At 40.8% G+C, this 18,266-nt stretch overlaps 1 protein-coding gene across 1 annotated transcript; it reads right to left on the bottom strand.

Annotated features, from left to right (window-relative positions):
* Positions 1–15,344: 15,344 nt before the first annotated feature.
* LOC105468667 (olfactory receptor 52K2-like) lies at positions 15,345–16,411 on the bottom strand. Its single transcript, XM_011718860.3, has one exon. The coding sequence runs from the start codon at positions 16,364–16,366 to the stop codon at positions 15,413–15,415; it is 954 nt and encodes a 317-aa protein (XP_011717162.3). The 5' UTR covers positions 16,367–16,411; the 3' UTR covers positions 15,345–15,412.
* Positions 16,412–18,266: the final 1,855 nt, after the last annotated feature.

Below are 18,266 nucleotides of genomic sequence, written 5' to 3' on the forward strand. Positions count from 1 at the left end.
CTGTCTAGTTCAGGCCCCATTTTCTTCCTCTTGACTAATGCAGAAGCCATTTAATTGGAATGGGGGCATTTGCAGGGGTTAGGAAAAGCCATGACAGGAGGTGAGAAGTGACAGATCCAAACTGGAATAATCAGCTAAGACTTCTTGGAGATGGCCCACAGTGTTTCACATGGGAAGGAAGCAGGCATCCTCTGTGGTGGGAAGAGCATCTGGAGTTTGTGCACCAATCACTTGGGTGGGACTATCAAGACTTCTGTTCCCTCTGTTGAAGGACCAGAGTAGAAGCAATAACAGGGTTAGAGAGCTGATGCCTAAGATCAGGACTGGCTGTGGGAAGAAATTGAGTGCCCCCAACCTTCCTTCTCACCCCCACCTTCCTGCTCACTCCCACCTTCCTGCTCACTCCCACCTTCCTGCTCACCCCCACCTTCCTGCTCACCCCCACCTTCCTGCTCACCCCCACCTTCCTGCTCACCCCCACAATGTCACTTGTTTCCTATTTCCCTGAGTTGCAGCTCTGTCCACAGTCCTCAGTCTGACTTTCAATCCTGGGCCCTTTTCATTAGCTTCATGCAGCACCAGTGCTGCCTTCCTCTTTCAGTCTAAGGAGTCTTAGAAAGAGGAAGCTGGGAAGGGAGCAGCTGGCTTTAATCCTCACCAGCCTCTGCCCTTCTCCCAAAAGACTGAGGAAGCAGAAACTGCTGCACTTGAGCAGAGTCCTCAGAGACATCTCTGGCCTCCTCTCTCTGGGTTTACACAAGGGGACTCCCCTGACCCAAGGACTGTATCCTTGTTTCCTGTAGCCCATGCCTCCTCCCCAGCCAGTGGCACTGAGTTGTGTCTACCAGGGATCATACCCTACTTGCCAGAGGCTTTGAGCATTTCAGGTGGAGCCGGCTTGTGTCTTGGTGTTTGCTGTGCCTCTCTTTACCATCATTCTTAGTGTCTTCTAAGAAAGCCAACCTCATCAGAAAATATACACTGCAGGCAACTCCTCTCAGAATTGACTCGAAAGGGCAGGAAGTCCAGCCTGACCAGGCCAAGGTCATCCATTAGGCATTTTATTTTGCATTCATATTTCATATTGGCCTGAGATATGTGTTAATAACCAGCTCATGACCTTGATATATGACAACTCTCTGATCCCTGATCTATTTTTCTTGTCTCTAAGGTAGAGATAACTTTTACAATATTTTCTAACTCACAAGGATAGGAGGATCTAAGTAAATAAACAAGAAGCCACTATGAATGTGATTCCTTATTAACAATTAGGAAATTACCCAATCATCTATAAATGATAAAGGGTGATCTTTCTACTACAACTGACTTAATGTGTGCTATTTTTCAAGGACCTGAGAAGATGCTTTTCACTAGAGTTCTCCATGGATTTTGTCTACCCTAATTCCCCATAATTTTTAAAAGCAATCTCAGAACCCTGTAACTCAGTCATATCCACTCCCTTCCCACACAGGTACCCTAGAACTAACTTCCCCTTCTATAACAGTTGGCCCTCAAGAGTGTGGACTCAGCCCTCCTCCATGATAAGTCTGATCTTTTGGGATACTGGGATAAAGTGGAATTCCTACATAGTACATTTAAAGTTGCAGCCTAAATTAACCATGTACAGCCAGGCCAAGGGGATACAGCCTATACGAAAAGCACCTCACCAAAACCTAATACGGCAAAAGCCAGATAAAAGCCAGACAAGAGCCAGATAGAATAGACAGGGATTTTGTGAACAAAGCACCTTACTTTGCCCCCAACTGCATTCTGAGTGAGTTATCCTGTCATCATAGGAGCAGGATAAGAAGCACACGGAGTGGGGGAGTGGGCAGTGGGGCCATTGGCTCAAACTGTGCTGGAGATAACTACTGGAATATTGGAACACTTTTGACTGTGTTTAATTCATTGACATCCTCCCCACCCTGCCTTTTCTTTCGTAAAATCTAGATTCTTTTACATTTGTATGCATATTTGCTTTGGTGTTCCTCAATCCCTCCAGCTTTTTCATGTTTCCATTTGGATCATTTTTTTTTCTGCCTGAAAAACTACTTTTATTTTTGCTTTTATTACAGGCCTTATAGAGACACATTCCATCAACTTTTGCTCGTTTGTGAAATTCTGTTAGTCGTCTTTGTTTGTGAAAGATGACTCACGTCCTGGGCCTGAGTCTAAAATTCTATTTAAATTTGAATAGATTTTTAAATGGGTAATTTTTCTTTCATCCACTTTAGTATGTTAATCATATTCTGCCTTCACTTGCTTTTTTTGGAGTCAAGTATCTATTAATATCAGTCTTATTGTTGATCCTGTGAATATAATGTGCCCTACCCCACCTTGGTCGTGCTCTTTTTTTTTTTCAATTAGCTGTGATGTGATCACACAGAACATTGTAGGCCATTGTATCCGTCCGTTCTCACACTGCTATGAAGAACTACCTGAGACTGGGTAATTTTATGGAGAAAAGAGGTTTGATTGACTCACAGTTCTGCAGGCTGTACAGAAGCATGGCTGGGAGGCCTCAGGAAACTTACAATCATGGCGGAAGATGAAGGGGAAGCAAGCAGGTCTTACCAGAGTGGAGCAGGAAAAAGAGAAGGGGGGTGGTGCCACACACTTTAAAACAGAACATCAAGGGGGAAATCTGCCCCCATGATCCAATCACCTCTCACCAGGTCCCCTCCTCTGACATGTGGGGATTATAATTCAAGATGAGATTTGGGTAGGGACACAGAGCCAAACCATATCAACCATGTAAGGATTTTACTTTGCAAAGATTCATAATTTCTCTCAGAATAAAAACCAAAGTTGAGCGGTGAATTGACATTATTTGACATATGTTTTTACAATATTGCTTCTGACTTAATGGGAACAGCACAAGATGATGAGAATGAAAGCAGAGAAAGGATTACGGATGCTGTTATAGGCATCCAGAGAGAAGATGGTGTTTCCAAATCAATGTGTTAATCATATATATGGAGAGAAATCAGATATATCAGATTTTATATCTATTTTTTAAGTGCCAGTGGGAATTCCTGAAAAATTAGCTCTAGGCTGTGAGAGAAAAAGAAATCAAAGATAACACCAAGACTTCTGACTTGAAGAACACATAGGTGGGAAGGTGTTGTGAGGGTTGCTAGGCAGAACAGGATCCTATACTCAAGCATTGATCCTACTTTAAGGATGACATGCAGCTCTGTGTCCTAGCTTGGAATGTTGGGATGACCTAGTTATTGAGTGATTAGAAGTACTGCATCTAGGCCCAGATGACTGTATCAAGTTTCCTTTATCCTAATCTCGCATTCTATGTATGAGTATAAAATTATATGTGCCTGTAGGCTACTCATATTTCTTATTCATGTTTTGATTGTGTGCTAAACTCAAATGAGCTCATACAGAAGGTAATTTTCCTTTTACTATTTGTGAACTAATCCTGGCTGTGCTAATGTTATATTGATATATTACCTGTCTATGGGATCCTTATACTACTGGACTTGTTCTGGGAACAAAATCATTTCTCCACTAGGGATAGATATGACCTGAAGGATGATGTTATTCCTTGTATAAGTCAATGGGAGAATAAGATTTCTCTTGTTGGAAATAGCTTTTTTAATTCATGCTCTTTTCTGTATTTGTTTATATGTGGTTACAACTTAGTGTTTATTTTTTAACTGCCCATCTGCCCCAACTATTCTCAGACGAAATAATCAAGAGGTGCTGACTACATGGGGCATTTGTCTTTGTGTCCAAGGGATTTATGGGAGCAGTGATGGAATATAACGAGAAGCAAGAGTGCAGGTTCTTGCAATACCCTTGTCTCCTGCACAGCTTCCAACCTTCTACACCACACCTGAAAAATGCTTGGAGATTCTGTTTCAAAGATAACTAAAATAGAAAGAGATAGAGATGCTTCCTAAATAGTAGTCTCTGAGGAAACAATGAAAGGGGTCACAAAAAAGAAGTACAAGAATGCATTTGTGGAAGATGATATATGAAAATACACTTGTTGAGAGATCCGCTGTTAGTCTGATGGGCTTCCCTTTGTGGGCAACCCTACCTTTCTCTCTGGCTGCCCTTAACATTTTTTCCTTCATTTCAACTTTGGTGAATCTGACAATTGTGTGTCTTGGAGTTGCTCTTCTCCAGGAGTATCTTTGTGACATTCTCTGTATTTCCTGAATTAGAATGTTGGCCTGCCTTACTAGGTTGGGGAAGTTCTCCTGGATGATATCCTGAAGAGTGTTTTCCAACTTGGTTCCATTTTCCCCCTCACTTTCAGGCACCCCAATCTGACATAGATTTGGTCTTTTCACATAATCCCATACTTCTTGAAGGCTTTGTTCATTTCTTTTTCCTCTTTTTTCTTTAGACTTCTCTTCTCACTTCATTTCATTCATTTGATCCTCAAATGCTGATACTCTTTCTTCCAGTTGATCGAGTCGGTTACTGAAGCTTGTGCATTTGTCATGTATTTCTCGTGTCATGGTTTTTATCTCTGTCAGTTCATTTATGGCCTTCTCTGCATTGATTATTCTAGTTATCCATTCTTCCATTCTTTTTTCAAGATTTTTAGTTTCTTTGCACTGGGTATGTAATTCCTCCTTTAGCTCTGAGAAGTTTGATGGACTGAAGCCGTCTTCTCTCAACTCATCAAAGTCATTCTCTGTCCAACTTTGATCCATTGCTGATGATGAGCTGCGTTCCTTTGGAGGGGGAGATGCGCTCTTAATTTTTGAATTTCCAGCTTTTCTCTCCTGCTTTTTCCCCATCTTTGTGATTTCATCTGCCTTTGGTCTTTGATGATGGTGATGTACTGATGGGGTTTTGGTGTGGGTGTCCTTTCTGTTTGTTAGTTTTCCTTCTAACAGTCAGGACCTTCAGCTGCAGGTCTGTTGGAGATTACTTGAGGTTCACTCCAGACCCTGTTTGCCTGGGTATCAGCAGTGGAGACTGCAGAAGATAGAATATTGCTGAACAACGAGTGTTCCTGTCTGATTCTTGCTCTGGCAGCTTCGTCTCAGGGGTGTACCCTGCCGTGTGAGTTGTGGGATGTTGGTCTGCACCTAGTGGGGGATGTCTCCCAGTTAGGCTACTCAGGGGTCAGGGACCCACTTGAGCAGGCAGTCTGTCCATTCTCAGATCTCAACCTCTATGTTGGGAGATCCACTGCTCTCTTGGAAGCTATCAGACAGGGTCATTTGCATCTGAAGAGGTTTCTGCTGCTTTTTGTTTAGCTATGCCCTGTCCCCAGAGGTGGAGTCTACAGAAACAGGCAGGCCTCCTTGAGCTGCTGTGGGCTCCACCCAGTTTGAGCTTCCTGGCAGCTTTGTTTACCTACTTAAGCCTTAGCAATGGCAGGCGACCCTCCCCCAGCCTCGCTGCTGCCTTGCAGTTAGATCACCAACTGCTGTGCTAGCAATGAGGGAGGCTCCATGGGCGTGGGACCCTCCCAGCCAGGTATGAGATATAATCTCCTGGTGTGCTGTTTGCTAAGACTGTTGGAAAAGCGCAGTATTAGGGTGGGAGTTACCCAATTTTCCAGGTGTTGTGTGTCTCAGTTCCCCTGGCTAGGAAGAGGGATTCCCTTCCCCCTTGCACTTCCCAGTTGAGGAAATGCCTCACCCTGCTTCAGCTCTCACTGGTCAGGCTGCACCAGCTGACCAGTGCTGATTGTCTGGCACTCCCCAGTGAAATGAACCCAGTACCACAGTTGAAAATGCAGAAATCACCCGTCTTCTGTGTCGCTCGTGCTGGGAGCTAGAGACTGGAGCTGTTCCTCCTCGGCAGAAACTCTACAAGCCAGAAGAGAATTGGGGCCAATATTCAACATTCTTAAAGAATTTTCAACCCAGAATTTCATATCGAGCCAAACTAAGTTTCATAAGTGAAGGAGAAATAAAATCCTTTACAGATAAGCAAATGCTTAGAGATTTTGTCACCACCAGGCCTGCCCTACAAGAGACCCTGAAGGAAGCACTAAACATGGAAATGAACAACCGGTACCAGCCATTGCAAAAACATGCCAAAATGTAAAGACTATCAATGCTAGGAAGAAACTACATCAACTAACAAGCAAAATAACCAGCTAATATCACAATGACAGGATGAAGTTCACACATAACAATATTAACCTTAAATGTAAATGGTCTAAATGGTCTAATTAAAAGATACAGACTGGCAAATTGGATAAAGAGTCAAGACCCATCAGTTTGCTGTATTCAGGAGACCCATCTCACATGTGGAGACACACAGAGGCTCAAAATAAAGGGATGGAGGAAGATCTACCAAGCAAATGCAGAACAAAATAAAAGCAGGGGTTGCAAGCCTAGTCTCTGATAAAACAGACTTTAAACCATCAAAGATCAAAAGAGACAAAGAAGGCCATTACATAATGGTAAAGGGATCAATTCAACAGGAAGAGCTAACCTAAATATATATGCACCCAATACAGGAGCACCCAGATTCATAAAGCAAGTCCTTAGAGACTTACAAAGAGACTTAGACTCCCATACAATAATAATGGGAGACTTCAACACCCCACTGTCAACATTAGACAGATCAACGAGACAGAAAGTTAACAAGGATATCCAGGAATTGAACCCAACTCTGTACCAAGCAGACCTAATAGACATCTACAGAACTCTCCACTCCAAATCAATAGAACATACGTTCTTCTCAGGACCACATCGCACTTATTCCAAAATTGACCACATAGTTGGAAGTAAAGCACTCCTCAGCAAATGTACAAGAACAGAAATTATAACAAACTGTCTCTCAGACCACAGTGCAATCAAACTAGAACTCAGGACTAAGAAACTCAATCAAAACCACTCAACTACATGGAAACTGAACAACCTGCTCCTGAATGACTACTGGGTACATAACGAAATGAAGACAGAAATAAAGATGTTCTTTGAAACCAATGAGAACAAAGATACAACATACCAGAATCTCTGGGACACATTTAAAGCAGTGTGTAGAGGGAAATTTATAGCACTAAATGCCCATAAGAGAAAGCAGGAAAGATATAAAGTTGATACTCTAACATCACAATTAAAAGAATTAGAGAAGCATTGAATCTATAAATAACCTTGGGCAGTATGGCCATTTTCACGATATTGATTCTTCCTATCCATGAGCATGGTATGTTCTTCCATTTGTTTGTGTCCTCTTTTATTTCACTGAGCAATCCCCATCAAGCTACCAACGAGTTTCTTCACAGAATTGGAAAAAACTGCTTTAAAGTTCATATGGAAGCAAAAAAGAGCCCACATCTCCAAGACAATCCTAAGTCAAAAGAACAAAGCTGGAGGCATCACGCTACCTGGCTTCAAACTATACTACAAGGCTACAGTAACCAAAACAGCATGGTACTGGTACCAAAACAGAGATATAGACCAATGGAACAGAACAGAGTCCTCAGAAATAATACCACACATCTACAGCCATCTGATCTTTGACAAACCTGAGAGAAACAAGAAATGGGGAAAGGATTCCCTATTTAATAAATGGTGCTGGGAAAATTGGCTAGCCATAAGTAGAAAGCTGAAACCGGATCCTTTCCTTACTCCTTATACGAAAATTAATTCAAGATGGATTAGAGACTTAAATGTTAGACCTAATACCATAAAAACCCTAGAAGAAAACCTAGGTAGTACCATTCAGGACATAGGCATGGGCAAAGACTTCATGTCTAAAACACCAAAAGCAATGGCAGCAAAAGCCAAAATTGACAAATGGGATCTAATTAAACTAAAGAACTTCTGCACAGCAAAAGAAACTACCATCAGAGTGAATAGGCAACCTACAGAATGGGAGAAAATTTTTGCAATCTACTCATCTGACAAAGGGCTAATATCCAGAACCTACAAAGAACTCAAACAAATTTACAAGAAAAAAACAACCCCATCAAAAAGTGGGCAAAGGATATGAACAGACATTTCTCAAAAGAAGACATTCATACAGCCAACAGACACATGAAAAAATGCTCATCATCACTGGCCATCAGAGAAAAGCAAATCAAAACCACAATGAGATACCATCTCACACCAGTTAGAATGGCAATCATTAAAAAGTCAGGAAACAACAGGTGCTGGAGAGGATGTGGAGAAATAGGAACACTTTTACACTGTTGGTGGGATTGTAAACTAGTTCAACCATTATGGAAAACAGTATGGCGATTCCTCAAGGATCTAGAACTAGATGTACCATATGACCCAGCCATCCCATTACTGGGTATATACCCAAAGGATTATAAATTATGCTGCTATAAAGACACATGCACACGCATGTTTATTGCGGCACTATTCACAATAGCAAAGACTTGGAATCAACCCAAATGTCCATCAGTGACAGACTGGATTAAGAAAATGTGGCACATATACACCATGGAATACTATGCAGCCATTAAAAAGGATGAGTTTGTGTCCTTTGTAGGGACATGGATGCAGCTGGAAACCATCATTCTTAGCAAACTATCACAAGAACAGAAAACCAAACACCGCATGTTCTCACTCATAGGTGGGAACTGAACAATGAGATCACTTGGACTCGGGAAGGGGAACATCACACACTGGGGCCTATCATGGGGGGGGGGAGGGGTGAGGGATTGCATTGGGAGTTATACCTGATGTAAATGACGAGTTGATGGGTGCTGATGAGTTGATGGGTGCAGCACAGCAACATGGCACAAGTATACACATGTAACCTGCACGTTATGCACATGTACCCTAGAACTTAAAGTATAATAATAATTTAAAAAATAGCGATTAAAAAAAAAAAGAATTAGAGAAGCAAGAGCAAACACATTCAAAAGCTAGTAGAAGGCAAGAAATAACTAAGATCAGAGCAGAACTGAAGGAGATAGAGACACAAAAAAACCCTCCAAAAAATCAATGAATCCAGGAGCTGGTTTTTTGAAAAGATAAACAAAATTGATAGACTCCTAGCAAGACTAATAAAGAAGAAAAGAGAGAAGAATGAAATAGATGCAATAAAAAATGATAAAGGGGATATCACCACCGACCCCACAGAAATACAAACTACCATCAGAGAATACTATAAATACCTCTACACAAATAAACTAGAAAATCTAGAAGAAATGGATAATTTCCTGGACACTTACACTCTCCCAAGACTAAACCAGGACAAAGTTGAATCCCTGAATAGACCAATAGCAGGCTCTGAAATTGAGGCAATAATTAATAGCCTACCAACCAAAAAAAGTCCAGGACCAGACAAATTCACAGCTGAATTCTACCAGAGGTACAAGAAGGAGCTACTACCATTCCTTCTGAAACTATTCCAATCAATAGCAAAAGAGGAAATTCTCCCTAACTCATTTTATGAGGCCAACATCATCCTGATACCAAAGCCTGGCAGAAACACAACAAAAAAGAGAATTTTAGACCAATATCCCTGATGAACATCGATGCAGAAATCCTCAATAAAATACTGGCAAACTGAATCCAGCAGCACATCAAAAAGCTTATCCACCATGATCAAGTGGGCTTCATCCTTGGGATGCAAGGCTGGTTCAACATATGCAAATCAATAAATGTAATCCAGCATATAAACAGAACCAAAGACAAAAACCACATGATTATCTCAATAGATGCAGAAAAGGCCTTTGACAAAATTCAACAGCCCTTCATGCTAAAAACACTCAATAAATTCAGTATTGATGGAACGTATCTCAAAATAATAAGAGCTATTTATGACAAACCCACAACCAATATCATACTGAATGGGCAAAAACTGGAAGAATTCCCTTTGAAAACTGGCACAAGACAGGGATGCCCTCTCTCACCACTCCTATTCAACATAGTGTTGGAAGTTCTGGCTAGGGCAATCAGGCAAGAGAAAGAAATCAAGGGTATTCAGTTAGGAAAAGAAGAAGTCAAATTGTCCCTGTTTGCAGATGACATGATTGTATATTTAGAAAACCCCACTGTCTCAGCCCAAAATCTCCTTAAGCTGATAAGCAACTTCAGCAAAGTCTCAGGATACAAAATCAATGTGCAAAAATCGCAAGCAGTCTTATACACCAGTAACAGACAAACAGAGAGCCAAATCAGGAATGAACTCCCATTCACAAATGCTTCAAAGAGAATAAAATACCTAGGAATTCAACTTACTAGGGATGTGAAGGACCTCTTCAAGGAGAACTACAAACCACTGCTCAGTGAAATAAAAGAGGACACAAACAAATGGAAGAACATACCATGCTCATGGATAGGAAGAATCAATATTGTGAAAATGGCCATACTGCCCAAGGTAATTTATAGATTCAGTGCCATCCCCCATCAAGCTACCAATGACTTTCTTCACAGAATTGGAAAAAACTGCTTTAAAGTTCATATGGAAGCAAAAAAGAGCCCGCATTGCCAAGACAATCCTAAGTCAAAAGAACAAAGCTGGAGGCATCATGCTACCTGACTTCAAACTATACTACAAGGCTATGGTAACCAAAACAGAATGGTACTGGTAACAAAACAGAGATATAGACTAATGGAACCGAACACAGGCCTCAGAAATAACACCATACATCTACAACCATCTGATCTTTGACAAACATGAGAAAAACAAGAAATGGGGAAAGGATTCCCTATTTAATAAATGGTGCTGGGAAAATTGGCTAGCCATAAGTAGAAAGCTGAAACTGGATCCTTTCCTTACTCCTTATACGAAAATTAATTCAAGATGGATTAGAGACTTAAATGTTAGACCTAATACCATAAAAACCCTAGAAGAAAACCTAGGGAATACCATTCAGGACATAGGCATGGGCAAGGACTTCATGTCTAAAACACCAAAAGCAATGGCAGCAAAAGCCAAAATTGACAAATGGGATCTAATTAAACTAAAGAACTTCTGCACAGCAAAAGAAACTACCATCAGAGTGAACAGGCAACCTACAGAATGGGAGAAAATTTTTGCAATCTACTCACCTGACAAAGGGCTAATATCCAGAACCTACAAAGAACTCAAACAAATTTACAAGAAAAAAACAACCCCATCAAAAAGTGGGCAAAGGATATGAACAGACATTTCTCAAAAGAAGACATTCATACAGCCAACAGACACATGAAAAAATGCTCATCATCACTGGCCATCAGAGAAATGCAAATCAAAACCACAATGAGATACCATCTCACACCAGTTAGAATGGCAATCATTAAAAAGTCAGGAAACAACAGGTGCTGGGAGGATGTGGAGAAATAGGAACACTTTTACACTGTTGGTGGGACTGTCAACTAGTTTAACCATTATGGAAAACAGTATGGCGATTCCTCAAGGATCTCGAACTAGAAATACCATATGACCCAGCCATCCCATTACTGGGTATATACCCAAAGGATTATAAGTCATGCTGCTATAAAGACACATGCACACATATTTTTATTGCGGCACTATTCACAATAGCAAAGACTTGGAATCAACCCAAATGTCCATCAGTGACAGACTGGATTAAGAAAATGTGGCACATATACACCATGGAATACTATGCAGCCATAAAAAAGGATGAGTTTGTGTCCTTTGTAGGGACATGGATGCAGGTGGAAACCATCATTCTCAGCAAACTATCACAAGAACAGAAAACCAAACACCGCATATTCTCACTCACAGGTGGGAATTGAACAATGAGATCACTTGGACTGCAGAAGGGGAACATCACACACCGGGGCCTATCATGGGGAGGGGGAGGGGGGAGGGACGGCATTGGGTTTTATACCTGATGTAAATGACAAGTTGATGGGTGCTGATGAGTTGATGGATGCAGCACACCAACATGGCACAAGTATACATATGTAACAAACCTGCACGTTGTGCACATGTACCCTACAACTTAAAGTATAATAATAATAATAATAATAATAATAATAAAAGAAAATATACTTGTTTTCTAGACTATAATAACAAAATACCACAGACTGGATGGTTTCAATACAGAAACCTACTTTCTGGATTCTGGAAGCTAGATGTTCAAGTTAAGGTGTGGCATGGTTGATTCCTTTTGAGGCCTCTCTCCTTGGCTTGGACATTATCATCCTCTCCTTGTGACTTTTCTTATATGGATACCTGTTGTATTAGATTGAGTCCCATCCTAATAACTTCATTTTAACTTAATTAACCTCTTTGAAGACCTTATCTCCAAACACAGTCATATTACTCTGAGATATTAGGGTTTAGGGTTTCAACATATGAGTTTACAAAAGGGGGACACAATTCAGCTCATAACACCCTACCTTCTGGCTCTCTAAAGTCTAGTCCTTCCCACAGGCAAAATACAAGCATCCCCAAAGTGTTAACCCCATTCCAGGGGTGAACTGTAAATCCAAAATCTCATCTAAATGTAATATCTAAATCACTTATATGTGACACTCAGGTATGAATCCATCCTGAGGCAAAATTTCCCTCCAGCTATAAACCTGCGAAACAAGACAAGCTACCCGTGACCAGAATATAATGGTAGAACAGGCTAAGGGTAGGCATTTCCATTCCAAAAGGGAGAAATCAGAATAAAAGTGTCATGAGTCACAAATAAGTCTAAAACCTAGCAGGGCAAATTACACTTGATTTAAGGCTCAGAATAATCCTTTTTGACTCAATGGGCAGCAGCCCCAACCCCTCAGTCCTGGGTTAGAGGTACCCTGGCCTTCTGAAACCAATGGGCTGGGTCTGCCCTCTGGGACCAAGGAAGAGGCAGCCTAACCTCCTGGGTCTGTGTCTTTTGTGCTTGTGGTGGCAGTGGTAGTCCTGCCAACCTCTGAACCACCTCAGGGTATGTTTTCCCTTTTCTTGAAGGATAATGCATGTTTGCAGCTAAATAGCTCTATTGACCCATCCTCTAGAATCCCAGAAGTCCAGCTACCTTCTTTCATGTCATCCTAACTCTGTTCATTTCTGCTGCTAATAAAATTCTCAAAAAACATGTTGGTCTCTGATGCAATTCATGGTGTCCAAATTATCAGATAAAAGGGATTCCCATGAGTCTTTCCTGCATAGCCCCATCTCTATTCCTGGCTTCTGCTGAGATGGCTGACTGTATCCATAAACACATGCCTAATCATTTTTTTAAAAATTGGCACATATTAATTGTACATATTTAGAGGGTACACGCAATATTTCCATACATGTATACAACTGGTAATGATCAAATCAGGGTAATCAATTGGATATCATCTATCACCTCAAATATTTATCATTTCATTGTGTTGAACATTCAAAATCCACTCCTCTGGCTGTTTTGAAATCTATACTAAATTATTAACTATAGCCATTCCAGTGTGCTATAGAATACTAGAACTTATTCCTTCTACCTAAGTGCAATTTTCTACCCATTAACCAACTCCTCCCTATACCCTCTTCCCTCCTACTCTTCCCAGCCTCTGGTAACCACTCTTCTAGTCTCTACTTCTGTAACATCAACTTCTTTACCTCCCTAATATGAGTGGGACCATCCAGTATTTGTCATTCTGTGCTGGTTTATTTCATTTAATGTACCTAATCTTTTTAGAAAATGGTTGTCCAGCCACACCCTTGATATTCTTTCCAAATTACACTTACTTATTGTAATATGGATATGCTGAGAATTTTTCAAATCTTTAATTCCCAATTCCTTTTTGCTTAAATTCTTCTCCAACTTATCTCTCTCCTCTCTCATCTTATAAGCAACAAGAACAAACTGGGTCACAATTTCAGCACTTTGCTTAGAAATCTGCTCAGCTAAATATCCAAATTCATTACTTACAAGTTCTACTTTCCACAAAGCACTAGAACACAATGTGTCCAAGTTCTTTTTCATTTGATAACACAGATCATCTTTCTTCCAGTTCCTCCTTCCTAAGACCTCAGTAAAAGCATCTTTAATATTCATATTTCTACCTACAATCTCTTCAAAGAAATCTTAGCCTTTTTTAACATGCACCTCAAAACTTTTTCAGCTTCAACCCATTACTCAGTTTCCAAGCAACTTCCACATTTTTAGGTATTAGTTACAGTAGCACCCTACTTCCTGGTGCCAAAAGCAGTTTTCTAGGGCTTCTATAAGAGGTAAATACAAACTGGGTGGCCTAATAAACAGAAATTTATTTCTTCACAGTTCTGGAAGATAGAAGTCCAAGATCCAAGCAGAATTGGTTGCTACTGAGACCTCTCTTCTTGGCTTGTACATGGCCATCTTTCTGTATCTTTACATGGTCTTCACTCCGTGTCTGTGTACAAATTTTCTTTTATGTAGACACCAGTCATATTAGATTAAGGTCGATCCTAATCACCTCATTTTAACTGAAGTATTACTTTACAGACCTTATCCCCAAACACAGTCACATTCTGAAGTGCTGGGTGTTACGATTTTAACATATAAATTGGAAAAGGGAACAAAATTCAACTCGTAAGATAGGGTGTGAGAGAGCATCAGAGGTGCAGTTCTCAGGATTAATATTAAGGGAATTCTTGAGTACCTAAGTTTGCATGAAATAGAACAAAACCTAAGTCAATATGCCCACATCTCATCTTCTTTGACTTCTCATATTTCTTCTATGCTGGGCCTTGGCATGGTGAGTTTAGAGAGCACAAACCATTGGAATTATTCCATCCTCTGTCTGAAGACATAAACATAAGTCCAGCATCCCTTTAACAGTCTGTGTCCCTAGCCGATAGCATAGACTTGGCTAGATTATTACATAAGTAAACAATTCATTCTTGTTGAAAACATAAGATACATCTATGCACAAAGAAAGACTTGTGTGATAGACAAAATGTCAGAGGATATGGTTTTTCTTCAAAGTATTTAATGAGATGGATTGGCCATGAGGATAAGGAGGTAAAGAGAAGTCAAAGAATACAGACTGGTTTAGTTGAAGAAATAACCTTCTAACAAGCAGAGCTGTCTAACTTGGAATAAATAGGCCTAAAGGATGCACGTGTACCAGGACTGACAGTGTTTAGGTAGAGTCTAGGGATCAACTGTTAAAGCAGAATTCCTGCACTGGATGGAGTAAGGGTCCTAACTCAGGAATCTGAGTGGATAATTCACCAAATTTCCAATGAGTCAGAGATAGAAATTCAGATTTTTCACAGCCTTCTCTTAAGCAAATGAACTTGGAAGCATCTTTGTGTCCTTCAGCAAAGTCACCATGAGGCCAGAGGGTCAAGACTGTCAAGTTTACTGACAGGAGTCAGGGTTCTGTGAGGAGACAGCACAGTCACCAGGTTCAATCCAGAGGCTACCAGAGGGCAAAGATCCACAAATTCTAAACAGACTGTTGGCACTGAGCTTCAGGACATCATTTATTCTTTTCATAATACAAGAAAAGAACTAAACATGGAGTCTAGCAGCCTTCTACTCTCATCACAGCCCTGGCCCACTACAGCATTCACTGTGCCCCATTCTTTTTCCACTTATCCCTCACTCTCTATTCACACATCCTTTCTCAGGAATACTCCCAAGACTGTCACAGATCTGCTTGGTCTTAACACTATAGATGATGGGATTGACCACGGGTGGGAAGAGCAGATAGAAATTGGCGAGGAGAATGTGGACGTGTGAGGCAGCACGGCAGGCCACACGGTGCATGACTGAAGCGATGACCACAGGTGTGTAGAAGGCTAGGATGGCACCTATGTGAGAGACACATGTCCCAAATGCTTTATAGCAGACCTCCTGAGAGGAGAGTTGTAGAACTGCCTGAAGGATAAATATATAAGATAGGATGATAAAGAATAGCTCTAACACTCCAATAAACATGGCCACAGCAATGCCATAGATATTGTTGAAGCTGGTGTCCCCACACACCAGCCTCACCACAGCCATGTGTTCACAGTAACAGTGGGCAATCACTGGGCCTTGGAAGTAGTAGAAGTGTCTCAGCAGGAAGGGGAGTGGAGTCATTAGTGTCACAGCCCAGGCCACAGCAGCCATGCCAATCTTGGTGATGAGGGACCCAGTCAGGACGGTGGTATAGTGTAGTGGCTTGCAGATAGCCACATAGTAGTCAAAGGCCATGGCCAGCAGCACTGCTGACTCCATGATGGAGAAGGAGTGTAGAAAGAACATCTGGGCCAGACAGGCAAATAAGTTGATCTCCCAATCCCTGAACCAGAATATGGCAAGCATTTTGGGGAGTGTTGAGGAGGAAAGGACCAGGTCGATGGCTGCCAACATGGCCAGAAAGAGGTACATGGGCTCATGGAGGGCTGCATCAGCCTGAATGATGAGAAGAAGGGTGCAGTTTCCAAGCAGGGCCAGTGTATATGCTGAGCAGAAGGGGATGGAGATCCAGATGTGCAGGTGCTCCAGGCCTAGAATCCCCATCAACAAGAAGGCAGCTGGATGTGTTGAGGTGATATTGGAGGCTGACATGGCTCCCGGGAATTCTCTTCCTCCTTATCTGCTTCCACAGGGCCCTTCCAGAGAATATTCAGTATCAGCAGAATTACAATGCTCACATTCAAGCTCTGATCATTCCTGTGAGAAGATTAGCTCTTATCCCCGTTTTTAGACATTAAAAGAAATTAGAAAATAATCCTATGTATCATGAAATATTATGCATGATCCTTGCCCTTAAGGTGCTTATAAAATCACTGGGTGCTCAGGACATTTAATTCCAATAAAGCTAGTATTACAAAGCAGGCTTATTGAGAAATCAAGTGGAGGAAGAGCCTTTTGTGGTCTGCATGTGGCCAAAAGCAACTTTGTAAAGAATATAGATTGCTGCTTAATTCAAATCATACCCATAAACATTTACCATCACTGTCTTCCTATTGCCTTCCAACTCAAACTACACTCCCAATTATGAAATGTCAATCTTGGTCATATGAAAAATAAATGTAGTTAGCACTTTCTAATAATTTACTTCCCTACAAGTTCTTTAGATTTTTTTTCTGGGGGGGATTTCATAGGTCCTTATTTGATACTCAGAAATCCCTCCAACTAAAGCCCTACCTCCAGGTAACTTGAGAACACGAGAAGCCCTTTTGTTGTTCTCTTTCGCCTGACTGCAGTTTAACCTTCATCTCTACATGCTTCTTCCTTCCTGGCCTTCACGACATTCAGAAGAAGAGATGCCCCACACTCACCTTTTTGTAAGACTGACCTATTCCCCTCACACTATTTTTCCATCTGGGGTCCTTATATTCTTTTTCCACCTTTTGTTGTCATTTCCCTTGAAAATGTTTAAACATTTCCTTCCAATATTTTTGATCTGTGCCACATTTTTTTTCAGTTCCTGCCTAAAAACTTTCCTTTGAGGATTTTGAGATCTTTTAAAACAGCACAAATCTGAAACAGAGTGCTCAGTAAATGTGGACACTTATGAATTGAGAAAACAAAAGATTAAGTCACTAACAATCAGAACAGTTGGAAAATGTCAAAGATGAAACTTGAGCTTTGAGAACTCTGGTTTGCTGCCTCCCAATCCAATGTCTTAAATCACTACACTCTTCTGCTTCTACCTCATTGCTTCCTAAGAAGTGTAAATCCAGTATATTCAACTTAACAGAAATATAACTCAAACTCATTACCATGATATAGGAAAAAATTAGAATCTAAACACTTGGGTTTAAGTAATGATTGAGCTATCAGCCTACCAATAGAAACTAGTATTAATCACTGAAATTTTTTAAGATTTAGGTTCCTCACCTATAGATGAAGGCATAACCATATCTTCCATGACAACTTTACTGCTTCATTGTGAGGAAACATAAAATCATGAGAAGAGTCCCTGTAAACTGTAAAGCATTGTAAAACTGTTATTTGTCATTACAATATTCCCCCTCCCACTCAGATCTGCCCCTTTTAAAAAAATGTTTTTCTTGACATCAGCACAATCCTGCATTCCTTGGCCTTATATCTCCCTTCATCTAACACCCCTCAACTGTTTTCCCTCACGGCAACATTTGTTGAAAAAGTTGAGTAATTCATTCTCTACTTCCTCATCTCTTAATTTTAAATCCCTTCCAATCTAGCTCCCATCTCCTCTACTCCCCTTATATGATCTTATCATTGCTTATTTATTCCCCCTCCCTTCTTTTTTCTTCTCTTTTTGTTCCCCTTTTATTCTCATACTTCTCTAGGTGCTCTCTTAGGTGGTAAAAATGCCAAGAGAAACCAATATTCAGGAAATGCTCAAATGTATAACTTCTACTCTGAGTTACCAACTAGCATATCCTACTTCCCACTGGATAGCTCCACTTCGAGGTCTCACAGGCATCTCAAATGAAATAGGGCCAAAACAGAAATCTCTCTCCACAAACTCTTTCCT

The sequence above is a fragment of the Macaca nemestrina genome, chromosome 12 (genome assembly GCF_043159975.1).
Source record: "Macaca nemestrina isolate mMacNem1 chromosome 12, mMacNem.hap1, whole genome shotgun sequence".
NCBI lineage: Eukaryota > Metazoa > Chordata > Mammalia > Primates > Cercopithecidae > Macaca > Macaca nemestrina.

Coding starts and splice junctions, on each gene's coding strand:
- LOC105468667 (XM_011718860.3), bottom strand. CDS start 16,366: ATGTCAGCCTCCAATATCACCTCAACACATCCAGCTGCCTTCTTGTTG.